The sequence below is a fragment of the Carya illinoinensis genome, chromosome 8, assembly GCF_018687715.1.
Source record: "Carya illinoinensis cultivar Pawnee chromosome 8, C.illinoinensisPawnee_v1, whole genome shotgun sequence".
In the NCBI taxonomy this organism is placed as follows: domain Eukaryota; kingdom Viridiplantae; phylum Streptophyta; class Magnoliopsida; order Fagales; family Juglandaceae; genus Carya; species Carya illinoinensis.
The window spans coordinates 8,536,614-8,554,774 of NC_056759.1; the positions used below are offsets into that span (position 1 = coordinate 8,536,614).

The following is an 18,161-nucleotide window of genomic DNA, read 5'->3' on the forward strand; positions in this document are numbered from 1 at the left end:
AATATTTTGATATCTATTTTACAAGTATTTTATAACTCATTTTATAATAAAAAATATATAATTTTGTTATTTAATTAATTGGTAAAACCAATTTCAATTTGATGCAAATTACTACCGTCAATTTGAAATAGAGTTGGCAATTAATGTAGTTGTAAAGCAATAGTACGTATGGTTGATTCAGCGTAGAAGTACCCATTTGCGAATGGGTTAATGAAGTTTGCATGCTACCTTGCGTTGAAGTTTTCTCTTCAAAAATGGCGGTGTACATGATCGACATTCGTATATATGTTATATGATCAGTCCGGTAAGAGAAGGTGGCGAAGAAAAGGTTCCAGAGCAGACTGAGGCGGGCCATCTTATAAAGATCATGCAACTTTCATTGCACTGAGGTTGACATATTAGAGATGAGTAATGTTTCCTATAATCTTAGAATATATAAGTTTTGTATATTCATTTTGAAAAAAGTAAGGTTCATGATCATTTAAAAAATAATTTTTTTATGTGGATCTCATATTTACTTTTTTTAAAAAAAAAAAAAAAGAATATGCGGGATTTGTATATACTAGAATTGTAAATATTATTTCTTAAAATAAATAAGCGAGATTTGCATAGTCTAAAATTGTATGTAGCATTACTCTTAGAGAATAGACAGATTCTAAGATAAGCAAGTTTAGACACTTGGAAGTATTTCAAGATAGGTCCATTAATTTAAATTGCGTCGAATATCAATACTATAAATTCTTATTTAAAAATTATCAAATTCTCTGGATTGGAGTCTCTTTAAAATGTAGATTTATTTTTTTATTTTTTTTATTTTAGAAATTAATCTTATTTCTTGAAAGCCTTCTGCTCATGTTATTTTTCTAAAGAACGTTTAAAACTAAAATCGTTCCTTAGGGGCCTTTTTAGGGGATTCTTTTTGTTTAGAAAAAGAAAAATATCAAGAGATATACTAGAGGGCTCATTCAGTGGGGCCTTAGGCAAATTGCCCTATAGCGGCAAAGTGTCGTGCCTCCCCCGGCTAGCTTTACATCATTGAAGACTTGCATGCGTTGACATATCCTTCCGGTGCCTATAAAACCCATGAACCTATGCACCCACCTGGAACATGCAACCCTACAGAGATTCATTCAGCCATACACAGCTCCATCGATCATGGCTATCCTTGGCTATGCAGTTTTGCTTTTAGGAGTTGTCTTTTTCCTTTTCCTTGGCCATTGGAAACGAAAACAAAACTCGCCCATCACAAACTGGCCTGTTGTTGGGATGGTTCCGGGGCTTATTCGCAATGCATCGCAAGTGTACGAGTGCACGAACCGGGTTCTAAAGCACTATGGAGGCACTGTCGAGGTTAAGGGCCCTTGGTTTGCTGGTATGGACTTTATTGTCACCAGTGATCCTATGAATATCCACTACATTTTGAGTAAAAACTTTCCCAACTATGGAAAAGGGCCTGAGATCCAGGAGATTTTGGAGCCTCTGGGAGATGGGATTCTCAATTCTGATTCAGATTGGTGGACGTACCAGAGAAAGATGATGCATTCTGTCGTTAAAAACAGCAAGTTCGAGCTGTTTTTGGAGAAAATTGTTAGACAAAAGGTATCGAATTGCCTAATTCCGGTTCTCGAACACCTCTCCAAGCAAGAGAGTGAGGTGGATTTACAAGAAGTTTTCAAGCGGTTCACATTCGATAACAGCTGCCTAATGGTCTTAGGCTTTGATCCAATTTCCCTCTCAGTTGACTTTCCAAAATTTACGTATGTCAAGGCTTTCGATGATATGGAAGCGGCAGTCATATACCGACACATCCTGCCAAAATGGTGTTGGAAGTTTCAGAGACGGCTTCAACTCGGACAAGAGAAGAAGCTGAACAAAGCTTGGGAATTGTTTGATGGATTCTTATACAAATGCATCTCATCAAAGCGAGAAGAACTAAGCCGATGCAGAACCCAATTGGAGGAAGCCGCGGAGTTTAACTTGCTGACAGAATACATGCTGCATGAGGATAAAGAAGGACGCATGGGAGGTACGGACAAATTTCTAAGGGACACAGCATTTAATCTCATGGCAGCAGGGAGCGACACAGTTGGTTCAGCTCTCACTTGGTTTCTTTGGCTCGTTGCAACGCACCCATCAGTGGAAACAAAGATTCTAGACGAGATGAGGAAGAATGTCATGGTTAAAGATCATGACCAAAAGCGTGCATGTTTTGGCATAAAAGAGCTAGATAATCTGGTTTATCTCCATGCAGCCTTGTGCGAGGCATTCCGGCTATACCCGGTGATTCCTTTCCATCCGAAAACTGCAGTTAAAGCAGATACTCTTCCAAGCGGCCACCGGGTCGGTCCAAATGCAACGATTGTAATATTTCTGTATGCAATGGGAAGAATGAAGGAATTATGGGGTGAAGATTGCTTGGAGTACAAGCCAGAGAGATGGATATCAGAGCAAGGAGGAATCATATCTGTGCCATCTTACAAATTCTCTTCGTTTGGTGGGGGTCCCAGGAGTTGTTTGGGTAAGGCCATGGCTTTCATTCAGATGAAGATCGTTGCCACGTCCATCTTATGGAATTATCACGTTCAAGTGGTAGAAGGTCATCCTGTTTTGCCAAGTGTTTCTGTCGTACTTCAAATGAAACACGGTTTGAAGGTGAAAATCAACAAAAGAATTGTTTGACTTTGATGCAGCTAGAGATGGTATTCTATATATAATATCTGCATTAATTAATACTTGAGTTATGTAAGATATTTTTTTATAATGCTGTAGTCAAATCTAGACAGGCCATAAATTAAAAATTCAACGCTTGTAATAAAACTACATTTAGCTTATAATTAAGGTAAGGAAAATGTTAGTATATTTTTGAGTTTGTCTCTTCATTTTGACCGTATTTATTTTTTTAATTTTTTTATTTACTTAATGATTAAGAAATAAACTTTTAATATATTAGTATAATTTTTTTTTAATTTTTTAAAAAATATTTAAATATGTTAAAAAGTATAAAAAAGAAAAGAAAATAATTTATACCAGTAAGAACGCCTAGAGATCAAAACTTGACGACACACTAAACACTGTCTTTTAGGTAATTTATTTATTTCATTATAAAAAGAAATTAAATGTCAGCTCATAAGATGCATGGACCCTGCCACCTTTAAAAAGGTCCATTCAAAAGATAGGCTGGGAGCCTGCAAATCTAAAATAAGGCATAAGATTTCTCAATGGGTAGGCCCAAGATCCGGATTTAATAAAATAAGATAAAGTATAGAGCTAATGTTTAAACTCATGACCTTTGCTTCAATACTATATAAAATCATCACTTGTTTTAAAAGTTTAAATTGATGGAAAGAGCAATGCAGATATAACTATTTGTATTATATGCTTAACATAATTAGTAAATCCTTATAGCACTAAGGCATTAAAATGATTAACCTACGACTCTTTTGCAACTTTATTTGAAATGAATTATAGTTTTGTAAAGTTAACATTCATTTTTAATGAAGTGACATGCGTATATTGATTGATTGTATAATGAGTTGTAAGAAAGTTATAAGAAAATTGTAAGTGTATCAAAGAACAAATGGTGAATTCTTATGGAGATAAAACACAAAGAAATCGGGCTAAACAAATACTTTATATAAACTAAGGGGACAGGGCATGATGATTAGAGGTTGAAACTGTTTGCCTAGAGGTGCTATTATCCTTAATCAGGGGGCCCTAAGTCCCTAAACGAGTCCATGAGAAGCCCCTTATACGTCCGGGTCAAGTACGGGGGATCATAGGCGTTTCTTCATCAAGCCATATTCTAACCCCTAACTCCATCAATACAGAGATAATGGGCATGAATCATGTCCCATTAGAATCCATTTTGATTCTTATATTACTATTTTGATAGGAGGAGTATTACAACTATAAAAGGATCACATAAAAATAATATAACAAATTAATATAATTTTATATAATTCGTTAGATCTATTTTTTATCATACAAAAATGTTTTCAATTATTAATACAATTAAGACGACTAAGACGACTTTCAATTATTAATGTTTTCAATTTGTTTTTTTTTTGGGGGGGGGGGAGGAGGGGAGCTTTGATTTCCACTTATTAAGACGACAATTCTTGCCCGTTAAACAAAATCATCGTCTTAGAGCATTGGCATTGGCTTCATTAAAAGCCAATGCAAATGCATAAATTGATGAACGTCTACGAAATACCGCTGCATTGGTCTCGGTAAACTTCAAATCTGAAGTTTTGACATACAGTAATTCTTTCGTTTCCTTTAAATTTGAAGGAGCACTGCACATTCATCTTTAACTTATTTTATTCCTCATTTAATGCCCAACTGCTGGTTTTATTTTCTCTCTCTCTTCCCTCTCTCCTTTTTCCTCCCCGTGTTTTCTCTCCCCCGTGCCTCTCTTTTTCATTTTTCGCCATTGACGGAAACGAAATCTCTCGGATTATTCACGCAGAACTGATTTCATCAGAGAAGAAGGGTGTGTATCTCTCGGATTTTCACGCGAGCTTCATCTCCTTTCCAACCCGTATGTTTTCTCTCCCCCTTTCCCTCTTTCTATCGTTTTCAAGCTCTAATGCCGATCGATAAATTCCTTCTATTCTTCAGCAGAAACATGTTCGCATACTCTGGGTTGGCTCAGATCAGATTCGCAGCTTCAGGTTGGTTGCTTTTTTTTTTTTCTCCTTCAACCCTAACTTCATTTATTTATACCGTTTTATGGTCAGCCCCGATTGGGGCTTTTGCTCTCAGTTTTGATAGGGAAAAATTTATATATATGAATGTGTAGAGATTTACTGAGTTTGCTTTAATTTATTTTGTGATATTTTTGCTGATTTTCTTAGGTGCTTCCAGTCTTTCCTTCGGTTTAAGCCCCTACACTGATTCTGGTATTGTTATGCTTTGGATGTGTAATGTATTGTGAAGTAGTTGTAGATTTTAGTGGTTGTGTTAGAAAATTTATAGGCTGACTTTGATATGGACTCATTTCCAGTGTTGGTATATTGTTATTTTGCATCTGATTTGTGTTCCATGCAATCCCAGTGTTCGGTTGTGGTTGGAATTCCTGTGAACATTCTGTGTTTATTTGTTTGGATTCTGTGGAGAAGTGGGTTTGAAGTTTTCATACTCTCTGACTTTGTGTTCATGGAGCAGTGTTCATGAAGTTATATTGATGACTACTGAGCCCCTACTTTATAGAAACACCCTTCTATTTCATTGCATTTTTTTCCTTGCAAATGCATCATGACCTTGTGCCTTATCATCAAGCTGTTTAACACGACCATAACATGGCATGTGTTTCTTCATTGTTCTGTTTGGCTTTCAATTTTTGCGGTTGCAGAGTTCACAAGGATACGGGGAAGCTGTTGCTCCTTACTTTGTGCTCAGGTGGGTGTAAGGTAAAAGTAGCATGTAAAACCATTTTGAGCTTTATGCCTCTGTGTTTGTGTGCTAGACTGAGTTCTTTTATGGATGAATTCCAATGCATATTGATGATATTGTTGAGTTCCTTTATGTGTTATTATCTTGCTAATAACACTCATTATATTTTAATTGTTTACTAAGAGTTAATTATAGGTTCCAGAAATGTTAATATTCGTTTTATGAGACTGTTGCAACAATGAAAGTGATAATTGCAGTGAAAATTTTCAGTTGTTGCCTCATTGTTGAATGGCAAAGATGAGTTATACTATGTATTCATATCTTAGATGTAGAAATTCAAGAGTGAAGATGAAATTACAAACCTTGTTAATTGTCTAGAATTTTCAGTTGTTGGCTCATTGTTATTTGTTTCTGCTTTATACTGGCTGGTATATTAACTTACAACTACTCATCTTTTTTAGGAATTCATAGAGTACTCTTGCACTTGGTGGCTGCTTTATAGAGTACTCTTGCACTTGGTGGCACCAACTAAAGTCATTACAAATGAAAAAGTTATGAGAAACAATTTGCTTAACTTCAAAGACCTGGATAATTTGAAGCTTGCAGAGGGTTTGGCTAAAATATGTTTTGAGATGCATTTGTAGAAGTCACAAGTTTTTGTAAACTAGATTATTAATTCAAGGAGGCATTTCATCTTGGGAGTGCTTTTGTTGATACTCCCTTACGTGCTTACTTTCTTAGCTAGGCCCTTAAAATCCTTGTGAGATTTTATTACACTTGCAATTTTATTGGAAGTGATATTGTAGAGTAATTTGGGTGGTTTAGCCACGTGCATCTGTTTGTATATTAGCATTATAGTATTCTAAAGGATGTGGTTAAGATACTTCTGTTAATATTAATATAAAATGTTGATATTAGAAGAAGGGTTGGCAAAATGTGTTTGTTGGATAATTAGGTAGAGGAAAAAAATTAGTTGGAAAATAATAATTTAAGTATCAAATTAAATTATTAATTAAGCAATGATTAGTGTAATTGCAAAATATGAAAAAAATATAAATATTATTATTAAAAAAATATAAATATTATTATTAAAAAATAATATTATATTATTATTTTGATGAATCAAATGGCTAATCCAATATAGGGATATGGCTAAGGAGGTTTTGGACTTATGAAAAATATGTACTTTTCATCAAATTTTAAAGATGGCTTTGATGAAGCCAATGCTAATGCTCTTAGTGCATGTTTGGGGTTGTGGTAGAAAATATTGCTTTTAGCTTAAGGCTTATAACTTAGAGCTTAACGTAATAAGCTCTACTATTAAAAAGCTATTTACTGTTTGGGATCCGTATGTCTAAAGTACTTTCAAATATATTAGATTTGTTTGGAAACGAATTTAAAAAGTACTTTTTGAGGTAGAAATGACACAATACTTGATAGAAATAAAATATTATAATAAAATAACAACGAAAATAGTCTAATAGATTTTTCAGTAATTATAATTGAATGAAAATAACTTCAACCATGCATAAGTGAAAGAGCAATATAATCTCTCTCTCTCTCTCTCTCTCTCTCTCTCTCTCTCTCTCTCTCTCTCGGTGTTATAAAAAAAAAAGGTTGAAGACAAACTGCCATATTAAAATTTTCAGCTCTATCTAAAAGTTAAAAGCGTGAAGGTCTTCGGAGTCCGAGATAGAGAGAGAGAGGGGGGGGGGGGAGGGGAGGGGCAAAGTTGTCGTTGTGGTAAAATAGTGAGGATTTTTTCGTAATATATATGTCATGGAAAAATAGGACTTATTTTTTGCAAAGTGCTTCTGACAAAAAGCATCACTTTTGTTGAAACGTGCTTTTTTAACTTTTTTTAATTTAAAAGTACTTTAATATAAAATTATCAAACATGTAAATTTTATTATTTAAATACTTTAAACCATTTTAAAATACTTTTTAGACTTTTTACCGCAATTCCAAACAGGCTGTTAGTAATTAATAGTTTTAACCTTGCTTTCATTTTCGCGTTAATAAAATAACCTATTGCGGCTGTGTAGCTCTCAAGACACTCGGTACAAGTACAACCGTTGCAATGGATAGACTCTCGAGCAAATCTAACGCCACGTGGATAAAACTAAATTCTTGCATTCCAATAATAGCACCATATACTTTCGAAATGACAAAAATACTCCCGATTGGTGTTGCGAAGCATAATAGCTTATAAATTTAATTTATGACTCGAGTCCACGGAGAAACACACAGAAGAGTTTTGGGGGTTGATTAGGGTTTTGCAGAGAGCGACCGAGAGAGAGAGAGAGAGAGAGAGAGTGAGAGAGGAAAAATGAGCAGGAGCTTGGGGATACCGGTGAAGCTACTGCACGAGGCTTCAGGGCACGTGGTGACGGTGGAGCTCAAGAGCGGAGAACTCTACAGAGGAAGCATGATCGAGTGCGAGGACAACTGGAACTGCCAGCTCGAGAACATTACCTACACTGCTAAGGTATTAAGCCTGATGTGGATCTGGTTACTTTAGTTGTTTTCTTAGTTGCATTTCATAAATCCTAATACAAAATCAGGTCGCATTACTTCCTTGATTACCCAGAGGAGACATTTTTAAACCCGTAATTGGTTGTTCAGGTAGTTATGCTTCATGAAAATGTCGTGTTCTCTGTGTTTTATTCTAAAACCGTAGGTCATGACGGATATGCCTGAGAAAATTCTAGGCCACTTGTGCTTTGAATGATCGGTCTGAATATACTTTATTCATAAGTATTTGATGATTTCAGAGTTTGAATTGGGGAATATGTTTACTCACTTTTTTTAAAAGGAGTGCGTGGCGATTGAACACTCTGTAACTGCAAATATCATTTCTCATATGTCAATACCTGCAAAATATGGTGGCTATAGAATAGCAAAATGACGTGATAACTTAGGGGTGAATTTTTGGTCTATCATCGCGCTTTACAGAAGCTCCTGTTAACTTCATGTGTCATCACGCTTCACAGATCATGAATTTGAATAATCATAGCCTTCCTCTAGATCTATGAATGCTGTCCTTGGATATATGTGCATCTATTATTCATTGTTGAATTTGGGATCATGAGTTACTTATCAAATATAATTTGAGAGCATTAGTTATTTTGACACTTCATTTAGTATATTATATACACCTTATAATTTGAGTATAATGTATATCTAGGTAACAAGTGTGGTCGATAAAATATAATTTCTAACAAAGATGGAATACCTGGGGCCACCAATGCTAACACTTGCTGGTATAAGTTTCAAGCGATCCGCCTCAGTACTACCAATATTCTGTTTGAGACATTATTCCTGGTTCAAAGAGGCTTTCTTTTTCTTTTTCTGTAACTGCAAGTTTTTTGGTTTATTTCTACTTGCTTTTTGGTTCTAATTGAGTCATTCATTCCTTATAGCATATTTAAATTATTATTTTTCCTTGTGTTTCTGTTCTTGTTCTATTTCCAATGGTTGCTCATTCATGTTGACACATCCACAGGATGGGAAGGTCTCACAACTTGAGCACGTCTTTATTCGAGGCAGCAAAGTCAGGTATCTAAATGATGTGTTGCTTGATGAGAATATCTGTATCATTTGTTTCTCAAGTCATTTATTGCGTGCTACTTGCAAATTGACTGCAATGCATTGAAAATGATGTGAAACTTTAACAGATTTATGGTCATACCGGACATGCTGAAGAATGCTCCAATGTTCAAACGCCTGGATGCCAGAATAAAGGTACCTTTCCGTTTTGAAGTAACTAGATACTCCTAAATTCTACTTTGCTTTACTTTTTCTAATCTATGCTTTGCAAACTTCTTAAAGGGTAAGGGTGCAGCACTTGGAGTTGGTCGGGGTAGAGCAGTTGCAATGCGAGCTAAGGTAAAATGCCTCCTTTTAGGGAGTTTCCTTAAAATGAGCGTTAGATCTTGATACTGAACTGACAGTTTTATGTTTGAACTTGATTGAAACAAGATAAATGATTTGTAATGCTAATAAAATGAGGAGAAACTCATAAATGTAGGTTACTGCATGAACATTGTTTCTTCTTTTTGGTCTTTGAGTGCTGGGTGCCCGTGCCTGCCTGGGGAAGTGTCTGCTTAGTTTTGTTGTTCTGCATAACCTGTTTCTTATCTCAATGGATGGGAAGTGTCCTGACCCCATAAATAATACTTTTTACTGCAGGCTCAGGCTGCTGGACGTGGAGCACCACCTGGTAGGGGCGTTGTACCACCTGTTCGGAGGTAAAATCAACCTATGAATGGCTTCTTTTTGTCTTCATCCTTGAGCATGGATTGTCCGCTCTTGATATCTCCCAAATACGTGTAAAAGATTGAGTTTTTGGGTGGGAAGGGAAAAAGAATGGAAGAATGGAGACCCTATGTCTGAACTTCGATAGACTACTCTTACTTTGTACGCGTGTATGGTATTCTAATTAGTTCTTTTGACCATTTATTTACTACTTACATAAGCAGCTTGTCTTTACTCTTTAGTGTTGTGATTCTTAAAGAAATAAGAGGAAAAAAATTGTGGGCAAAGGAGAGAGCATTAAAGAAATAGGTACGGATTCGCTGGAAGACATACCCCTCTGAACATGTAGCCCATGCAGAGACATGCTACATTCGTTTAACTAATGCAACGGCCACACTGTATACATATTTGACAAGGTGAACTGTGAATTTTGTGCTACCAAACCTCGATACCGCAGCAATAGTGCGTTGGTTATAATTGGACATGAGTGGATGAAGATCTCTCTAGTACTCCCATCTTCATAGGCAGAAGTAAATACATTTTGAGTTTTGCATTTTAAATTCAAAATTACCAAAATCAACTCGTTGTATTCTTAAACTAAAAAAAATTGACCTTTTGGCCCTTCACTGTCATCCATATTAACGGTTTTAATAGACTATGGTACAGAATACAAAACGATCAATAATTTAATAGTGCAAATTTCATTTTATTTTCATCAATTTATTTAGAGACGGCAAGAAAAAGAATACGACATGAACAAGTAAGGAGGGAGAGGGTGGAGATAGACAGGAATAAAATGTAAACAACAATTGTGAAAGATGAAGATGGGGGGAGAAGGTGAAGAAAAAAAGAGAAAAAAGTATGATACAAGTAAGCGAGTTAAATCGCAAGGGATCTTACCAAAGGAAACAAAAGATTCAAGCTTGAGTTTCCATCCATTCGTATTTATTTTATAGTATTTATTAAATAATGTAAGCCAATTTACCCAGCCTTCCGTTGTAGTCTAGTTGGTTAGGATACTCGGCTCTCACCCGAGAGACCCGGGTTCAAGTCCCGGCAACGGAATTTTCAATGTAAATTTTTAAAGTCCTGCTGTGTGGTACCTCTTTTATGTTTTTTACACTTTTTTTATAAATATTTAACACGGACTTCTCGTTTTAAGATTTGTAAATATTATCCACTAGTTGATCAGGAAACTGTAGTCCCTGACTTTAATTTCAAACCTCGTACTGTGCACAGATTGGTTCTGAACTTCTGGTAGTGAGCAATTTGGCTGATTTCAACACCAAGAGTGTATTTATTTAGCCGAGAAATAAATAAAAGCCCCTTACAAAAAAGTAAATCTCACACATAAAAAAATGTGTAAAAAAAATATTATTTATTAGTGAAACCTAATTTTTTTATAAAGGGCTTAAGAGATATTTGTCTATTCTTTGTACCATTACTCTTATTTCATACCATTTAAAAAGTTTTTAGACATCCACTCTGGATTATAAGGGGCGGTTTTACCTTCGAGTATAATGTTATACATCGCACCACAATTTCACTTACATCTTATTATATATGATGTGGCGTATTTATCACCATTTGATTATAAAAAAATATGCAATAAATGATCATTCAATGGTAATAAATATACCATATTTTATTTAATGGGAGAGATGCAAATGGGATGATAATGTGGTGGTGTATATAAAAATCAAGTGGTTCTCCTTTTAAAACAAACAAATCTGAATATATTTATATATTATATATAATAAATAATATATAACAAAACAAACAAATGAACTTTGATTTATATCATCCACAACGAACAAATATCCAAAACAAGTTCTGATACAACTTGCTCAGGAAAAAAGTTCAACAGAACTTAAACTTATTTTCCTCCGCAGACGAAAAAAAAAGGGAAAAAAAAGAAGCTGGAAATACCTCTATGTTCAAATAAAACATAGAACAAAAGACCTAATTTTGGAATGCCATATCAGAATGTTCAAAAGCCCCAGGGGCAACTTATGTTGCTCAATTACACCCCATTCCCCCAATTGACTTGTAAAAAAGTTAGTTTCTTGAGCCCCTGCTAGAATCTGGTCACCTAGAGAAAGTTGGCAGGATCAGTTTTTGCAGCATAACCATACTTGGATGTACTGTACTTCCGGTGAACACCCGTGAGCTTCCCTGTGCCAGATTTCTGATGGAAATTAACCATCAACCTTGAGCATTCCCTGTGCATAAAAAAAAGAAGCAATTATCATTCAGTAGGAATTCACCCACCACCTAGTTTAGTAAATCCCCAAAGTTTCTGGGGAAAACAACCACTTACAACAGTTGCTCCTCCGAGTAGTTGCTGTGCCACACACAGGTCTTGCTCCACTGCTTAAACCCACAAAGAGTACATTGAGCTGTAAATATTGCAGCAGCAGCCAACAAAGAAGGCGGAAACTTGAGCATCTCATACTCAACTAGGCACATTTCGATCATGTAGAATGACAGCAGCTCAAGCTGATTTCAAGGTCACAACAAAATCTGTCCAATCAAAATCATTGCAAAATATGCAAGGCTGTGTGCAGTTTAGTCGATTCATATAAAATAACATACCTTCGTGTCAGCTTCAGCAGCTTTGAGAAACCTCCTCATAAACACATATGGCGTGGGAACCGACAGATTGAATTGTAGGGTGTTGACCATTAGCTTCTCCTGCAGGCACATGAGCAAATCATATAGCCGAATTCTGATTTTTTTATAGAGAACCTAAAAAAACATTAGAGTTTTAGTTAAATCTACCATCTCAAGTACTTCTTTTCTGCTGTAAGCCTTGTCAGAAATCACAATGAAATCCTCCACAACAGGAACTAAAACTTCTTCATATTTGCAGGCGAGAAGCATTGCTGTTACTCCAACTAGCTGGAGTCTCCTCCTCACCACGGGCTGAGCGGCTAGGAATCTATCAATCAGGTTTATAGTGAGATATAAGGTCTCATCCATCAGTTCAAACTTGTAGTGCACCTGTTATTGTATTCACTAACGTGTTAGTGATTTCAGTTAAACTAGATAGCAAGTACCTCAATCAATCAGGTTTAGCAGATGAAAGCCACAAACAGAATTTTAGGTACCTCAATCAGCCAATCAATGAGAATGGCTCTCATTCTCTCATTAATATCAGATTGTTGTGCTATATAGTCTGGTGGAACACAGCAAGAACTCTGGAAACCACAATATTAGTAAATTGTCAAAGAGGAGAGAAATTGGACATACCGACTCTTCTTGTGAAGCTAAACATCTCATCAACCACAAATCAACAAGGCGAAAAAATTCACCACATCAACATAAAATCTCAAAGTTTAGATATACTATTCTTGGCTGATAATTGTGTAACATTCATTCTCGTTAATTAAAAACAACAAAAAATTGCTTATGAAAAGTATAAGAATTCAGAATTAAACGAAAAAACTAAATCCACTAAATGAGTTCAGACAATCTCGAAAATGCCAAAAAAACAGAGTTTTACGACACTACGACCTCTGCTTTCTTGTAGTGTGCATATAAATCATCAATATACTCAACAACTGCAAGCGTGTTCTTCTTATCACAGCTGTCTATGTCAAAAACCGGCTCTTCGGCTACGTCTTCCATTTCTATCTCCTCCTGCAAGGAATTAAAACACCAATGGCATCCCAACTGAAACTTCCACATATAAATTGCAGTGAAAGGAGGGAGAGGTCGAACAATACCATCCGATCAATCTCCTCCAGCATTGCTTCTGTGTGTTGCACGAACATTGGCACATCATCAGTCTCCTTGTAGTCTTCCACATCTATGATGCTATAATGTTCAGACTCACTAGGATTTGGAATCAACTGCAGTGGTTTCTTAGCTTCCTGTTGAAGCAATAACCCATCGATCTAATCAACATCGATACCACGCACTCAAATGAACTAACTTTAATTTTTACAGAAATAGGACCTCGGGTATAAGTTGCTGCTTGTTGGACATCTGGGCAGCAAATTTTCTGAAAATATAAAAGCCACAATCAAAATCCAAAGAAAAATAAAGGAAAACCGTTTAACATAAAAAACCATCTTACAGAAGACAACTGACCTCGTAATTGGTCGGTGTGCCGGAATTGGGGGTTTCTTATTGCGATCTGCATGTATTCTGGCGACCAAACGGATCGTTTTATTTTCTTTGTCCATGAGAATTAATTTTTAATGTTTTACGATCTTTTATATAAAATCGGAAGGGAATGCATCGATTTGTCCCACTTAAACTAAGTTGATCAATTTTGCAAAAACAAAAGCACCAAAAGAAGAACACAACACTGGAATTTTCATTTCTATACTTTCCTCTTGTTTTTTCGCAGCAACCAAATAGACAATAGGGTTTAAGAGCTTACTCTGAAAAGACATTTTTGCTGATTGCATAAGGGTAAGGAGCAGCTTCTATTATATTCCGGTCAATGCTGCTCAACGCTCGCCGGTTGTGTCCACTGCCCAAACCAAATTTTCCACCTCCAGCACGAAATCCACCTTGTAAGTCGCAAAGCAAAATGAGAAAAAAATCCAGACTGGGGTTTCGAGCGTAGACTTGTAAGTTTCACAACAATATCAGTGGGTCAAGTACCTTGAAAATTCGGCTGTCCGATAATGCCCGGATTGTTCTCGTCTGATCCAGCCATTTATCTGACAGAAAAGAAGAAGAAAAACGAAAAAGACTCAGAATCCAATTAAAAAATTATGAAAAGAACACCGATCCCATCGGTCAAAATCCGAAGTAAAAGAAATGAGAAAGAACCCAATCAAGAACAGAGATTAACAAACAATACCCAGGTCTTGAATTGCAAACTCCAGAAACAAAAACAAAGAATTTCTCGGATTCCCTTTACTGATTCCAACCAAACACGCGGAGTCTTTCAGCCCGTGATGCGATCTTTTCTTGAAACGCGAAAGAAGAGAGACTACTCAGAAAACTTCATTGAAACCCAAAGTGGATCTCTCTCTCTCTCTCTTTAGCTCTATCGCGAACACACTAATCTCTGAATCTTCTTCAGGTTTTCATACGTTTATACAAAAGGGACAAAACAATAAAAAGAAGAAAAAAGGAAAGGAGGTAAAAAGGACGAACTGTATAAGCGATACTGGGAGGCAAACAGCGGATATATGTCCGCACATGAGCCGTCTCTCGTCTCCACAAATTTTTAAATCTAACGGCTAGTGAATCGTAGCCGTCAGATCTCCAAGATGAAAAGTCGCGTTCTTCTGTCTCCGCCTCAACGCAACGGCTACTTTCGCATCGCATGTGCTTTCAAATTTTCGTAATCACGCTCGCACGTCATCTATATGCCCGTTTTAAGGGTAGGGTTGTATTAATTATTAATTAATGAGATGGTCCTATACTATATACTTAATGAGAAAAAAAAAATAGATATATGGTGTAAAGATAATGCATAGAATAACTCATTAATTAAAAATATATATATAAAGCTACAATTAATCTATAATTATTTTACCGATCTAAACTACTTAAAACGAAGAATAGTTATGTAAAATCAAAATTAATTTTTAAATAAAATGTAATAATTATATTGATTGATTTAAAATTATTTGCAAAATAATTGTAAGAGAAATGATATCAGTAATTACATAAAAATAGTGAATAAATATAAAACTCACGTAATAAAATTAATTTTTTAATAGTAAACTATATTATTATTTAAAATGCTCGCACAACCTATGGTTGTATCTACTTAGTCTACTTGTCATCCCCTATCCTAATTGTTATAGAATTGCAAATGTATCATTATCCTTAATTAAAACTACCGGCCTTCGTGTTAATTGCCTACCCTAATCTTAAGTTCCTTAAATAATGATTAACTAGAAGAATCTTCTATTATGATATATAATTTCATGTCATTAAAATTAAATTAATGTTATAAAAAAAATTTCTTCGTTTTCAAACAAAAATGGATAGCATACATCAAAGTATTTTGATTATTTCGCTCGTTAAGATAATGTGAGATGACTTTAATATTTTATATTTTGACATAAATGGATACTATCAATTTTAAATAAAAATAGAGAAACTCCCATCACTAATGCTACTCTTCACGTGATATGATATATTTTGAGTGATTTCATGAATGATATTATAAATCAACAACTTGAATAATAAATAAATAAATAAAACATTTAAAATGTAACCCAACAATAATTAAGAATAATAAAAGGATGTGACTACTCAGTCATCTGAGTTTACCGTTCAAATGGACTATTAGACGTGGTAATACTTAAGGCCGGCTCAATAGTAAGGTCATTTAGGTGATTGTCTAAACTCTCACCCTATGTAAGGTCCCTAAAATAAAAAATGAGATTTTTTAAAAAAATAAAAAATAAAAACCATTGCATTAAATAAAATTTTAAATAAATTTTATATTTTTAAATGTGTGCAAGGCCCCAAAATACTAAACTTAATATTTAATACAAGGAATTATTTATATTTTAAATTTTTTTTAAGATCTTACTAAATTGATGTACAAAATTTGCATTGAGGCCTCATTTTAAATTGTAATATTCAATATAAATTCAAAAAACTTTATTTAAAAATTTTAAATAAAGTCTCATTTTATTGAAAATTTTTAAAATATTTCACATAATAATTTATATTTTATTATATTATAATTATGAATAATTAATTTAAATTTCGTCTTAGACCTCAATTTATATTGAACCGCCCCTGGTAGTACCACATGACATTGCCATGTTATATTAAAAAAACAGAAACGTAAAACTCTTTTATTTTTCTTATCAGGGGCGCTTCACGTCGGTCGGACTGTAAATCAAATAAAAACAGTCCTTCATTCATCTTATGCCACGTAGGAAAAATCAGTGTAAGACAAATGCACTCCGCCACAGGGAATCATCAATTCGTATAGCCCCTTTCCGTCTGCCAAGCCCTTCTCCCTTTGTGCATAGCCCTTCTCCCAATCCACTCAAACACCAACGACCGCATCCCATCTCAGCACGATGCCGACGGACGCATCCCAGCACAACGTTGACGAACGAACGCATCTCAGCATGATGCCGAAGCCTGCAATCTCAGCCCAACGGCGACGCCGACTTAACCATCTAAGTGTGAAGCCGATGGCGCCGTACGTCAGAAATCGCACCCTTCTCAGTCTGAAGCCGACGCTGATGTTGCTGCCCCTCTCTTCCGACTCGATTGCACCACCCTTCGCTGCTGTTGTTCTCACCCCCTCATTTTTCATGGCTGTGCTTCTAGTTTCACCGTCGAGCAGAGTTCTAACACCAGCATTCCACCACCACCCATCCGACGCCGAGTATCCATTGCCCACCTCAGAAATTGCCCACCGTCTCAGTCGTTCACTCACCCAAACCGATTTTGCCTCCTATGCCTACATGAATAATTGCCTAGATATTCTGGGGCGAGAGTACCCAGTTTCCGAAAACAAAACATGCACAAATTAGTTTTGATGAGATTGGGTTGTGGTTTCCTCTTGCGCATTTGTGTCTCTTGGAGAGATTGAATGCTTTGGGTTTTTGCGTGGTGTGGAGAGTAGATTTTAGCGATAATCCATGATGATGAAGGCCCTTGAGAAACTTTAATTATCAAAATAATATGGAGTCCAGTAGTGAAGATTTGCTAACTGCAATAATCTCTTTGATGAAGCTCTTTTCCCTCACAGCTATCGGTCTGGTTGTTGCCCACCCAAAAACCCATATAGAGCGACATTTAAGCTCCTCAGCAAGCTTGTTTTTGCTCTATTCTTGCTTTGCCTCATCTTTACCGAACTTGGTGAAAGCACTACACTTGAACAAAACCATAGAAACCAAGTCTAAATGGACCCTTTTTTTTTTTTTTTTTTTTTTTCTGTTCAAGGGATGGGAGTAGTGAGAAATAAATGACCATTCTTATTTATGCAACAATGTTTCTGGAAAATGTTTTTGGGCAACCAAACACCAAGTTAGTGAAAGCAACGTCAGAATTCTAGTATATATTACAAATAAGCAGGGAAAATTTCAGAATTAAATATCGTGATAAAATCGCCCCCTTTCTCTCTGTTGTTTGGAAGGCAAATTTAAAAGCTAGAAGGCTTTAGTTCTTCTTATCAGGTGAGGTGCGGTCACATCGTTATAAAGATAAAATGCATACGTGGCAGAAATGTATTGGCGGGCTAGTTTTAGTGGGTTATCAACCCAATCGGTCAGAAGGTTTTTCCTTTTCTTATTATCGACAATATTAACTTGTTATTATGATAACAAGCATTGACAAAATGATTTACTGATTATAAAAAATTATTAAATCCCTTAATAAACTTTCAAAATATATCATTCAGTTCATTACCAAACAATAATGCTACCAAACGTCTCGATCAATCTCCTTTATTTCCGAAATCATGATTTTAGATATTCTATTGTGCCAAATAAATATCACATCCCACAATTGATGAACCTTGTTTTATAATCATTGTTATTAATAAAAAAAAAATAGAAGGAAAA

At 35.5% G+C, this 18,161-nt stretch overlaps 3 protein-coding genes and 1 non-coding gene across 4 annotated transcripts; 3 read left to right on the top strand and 1 right to left on the bottom strand.

Annotated features, from left to right (window-relative positions):
• The first annotated feature begins 1,155 nt into the window (after nt 1-1,155).
• LOC122274370 (alkane hydroxylase MAH1-like) lies at nt 1,156-2,679 on the top strand. Its single transcript, XM_043083413.1, has one exon. It carries the CDS (start codon nt 1,156-1,158, stop codon nt 2,677-2,679), a length of 1,524 nt encoding a protein of 507 aa, XP_042939347.1.
• Nucleotides 2,680-7,623: 4,944 nt separating this feature from the next.
• LOC122317965 (small nuclear ribonucleoprotein SmD3b-like) lies at nt 7,624-9,885 on the top strand. The gene is made up of 5 exons (XM_043135062.1): nt 7,624-7,882; nt 8,900-8,952; nt 9,072-9,138; nt 9,226-9,282; nt 9,586-9,885. The coding sequence occupies exons 1-5, from the start codon at nt 7,724-7,726 to the stop codon at nt 9,646-9,648; spliced, it is 399 nt and encodes a 132-aa protein (XP_042990996.1). The 5' UTR covers nt 7,624-7,723; the 3' UTR covers nt 9,649-9,885.
• A 758-nt stretch (nt 9,886-10,643) lies between these two features.
• Nucleotides 10,644-10,716, top strand: TRNAE-CUC. The gene has a single exon. It is a non-coding gene; the product is annotated as a tRNA-Glu (tRNA).
• A 703-nt stretch (nt 10,717-11,419) lies between these two features.
• On the bottom strand, nt 11,420-14,781 carry LOC122317869 (G2/mitotic-specific cyclin-2-like). Its single transcript, XM_043134917.1, has 12 exons — nt 14,471-14,781; nt 14,269-14,327; nt 14,042-14,174; nt 13,747-13,803; nt 13,612-13,657; nt 13,380-13,526; nt 13,168-13,293; nt 12,762-12,851; nt 12,433-12,654; nt 12,247-12,345; nt 11,972-12,150; nt 11,420-11,873 (listed from the first exon to the last, which is right to left on the bottom strand). Exons 2-12 carry the CDS (start codon nt 14,321-14,323, stop codon nt 11,744-11,746), a joined length of 1,284 nt encoding a protein of 427 aa, XP_042990851.1. The 5' UTR covers nt 14,324-14,327; nt 14,471-14,781; the 3' UTR covers nt 11,420-11,743.
• Between the last annotated feature and the right edge of the window lie 3,380 nt (nt 14,782-18,161).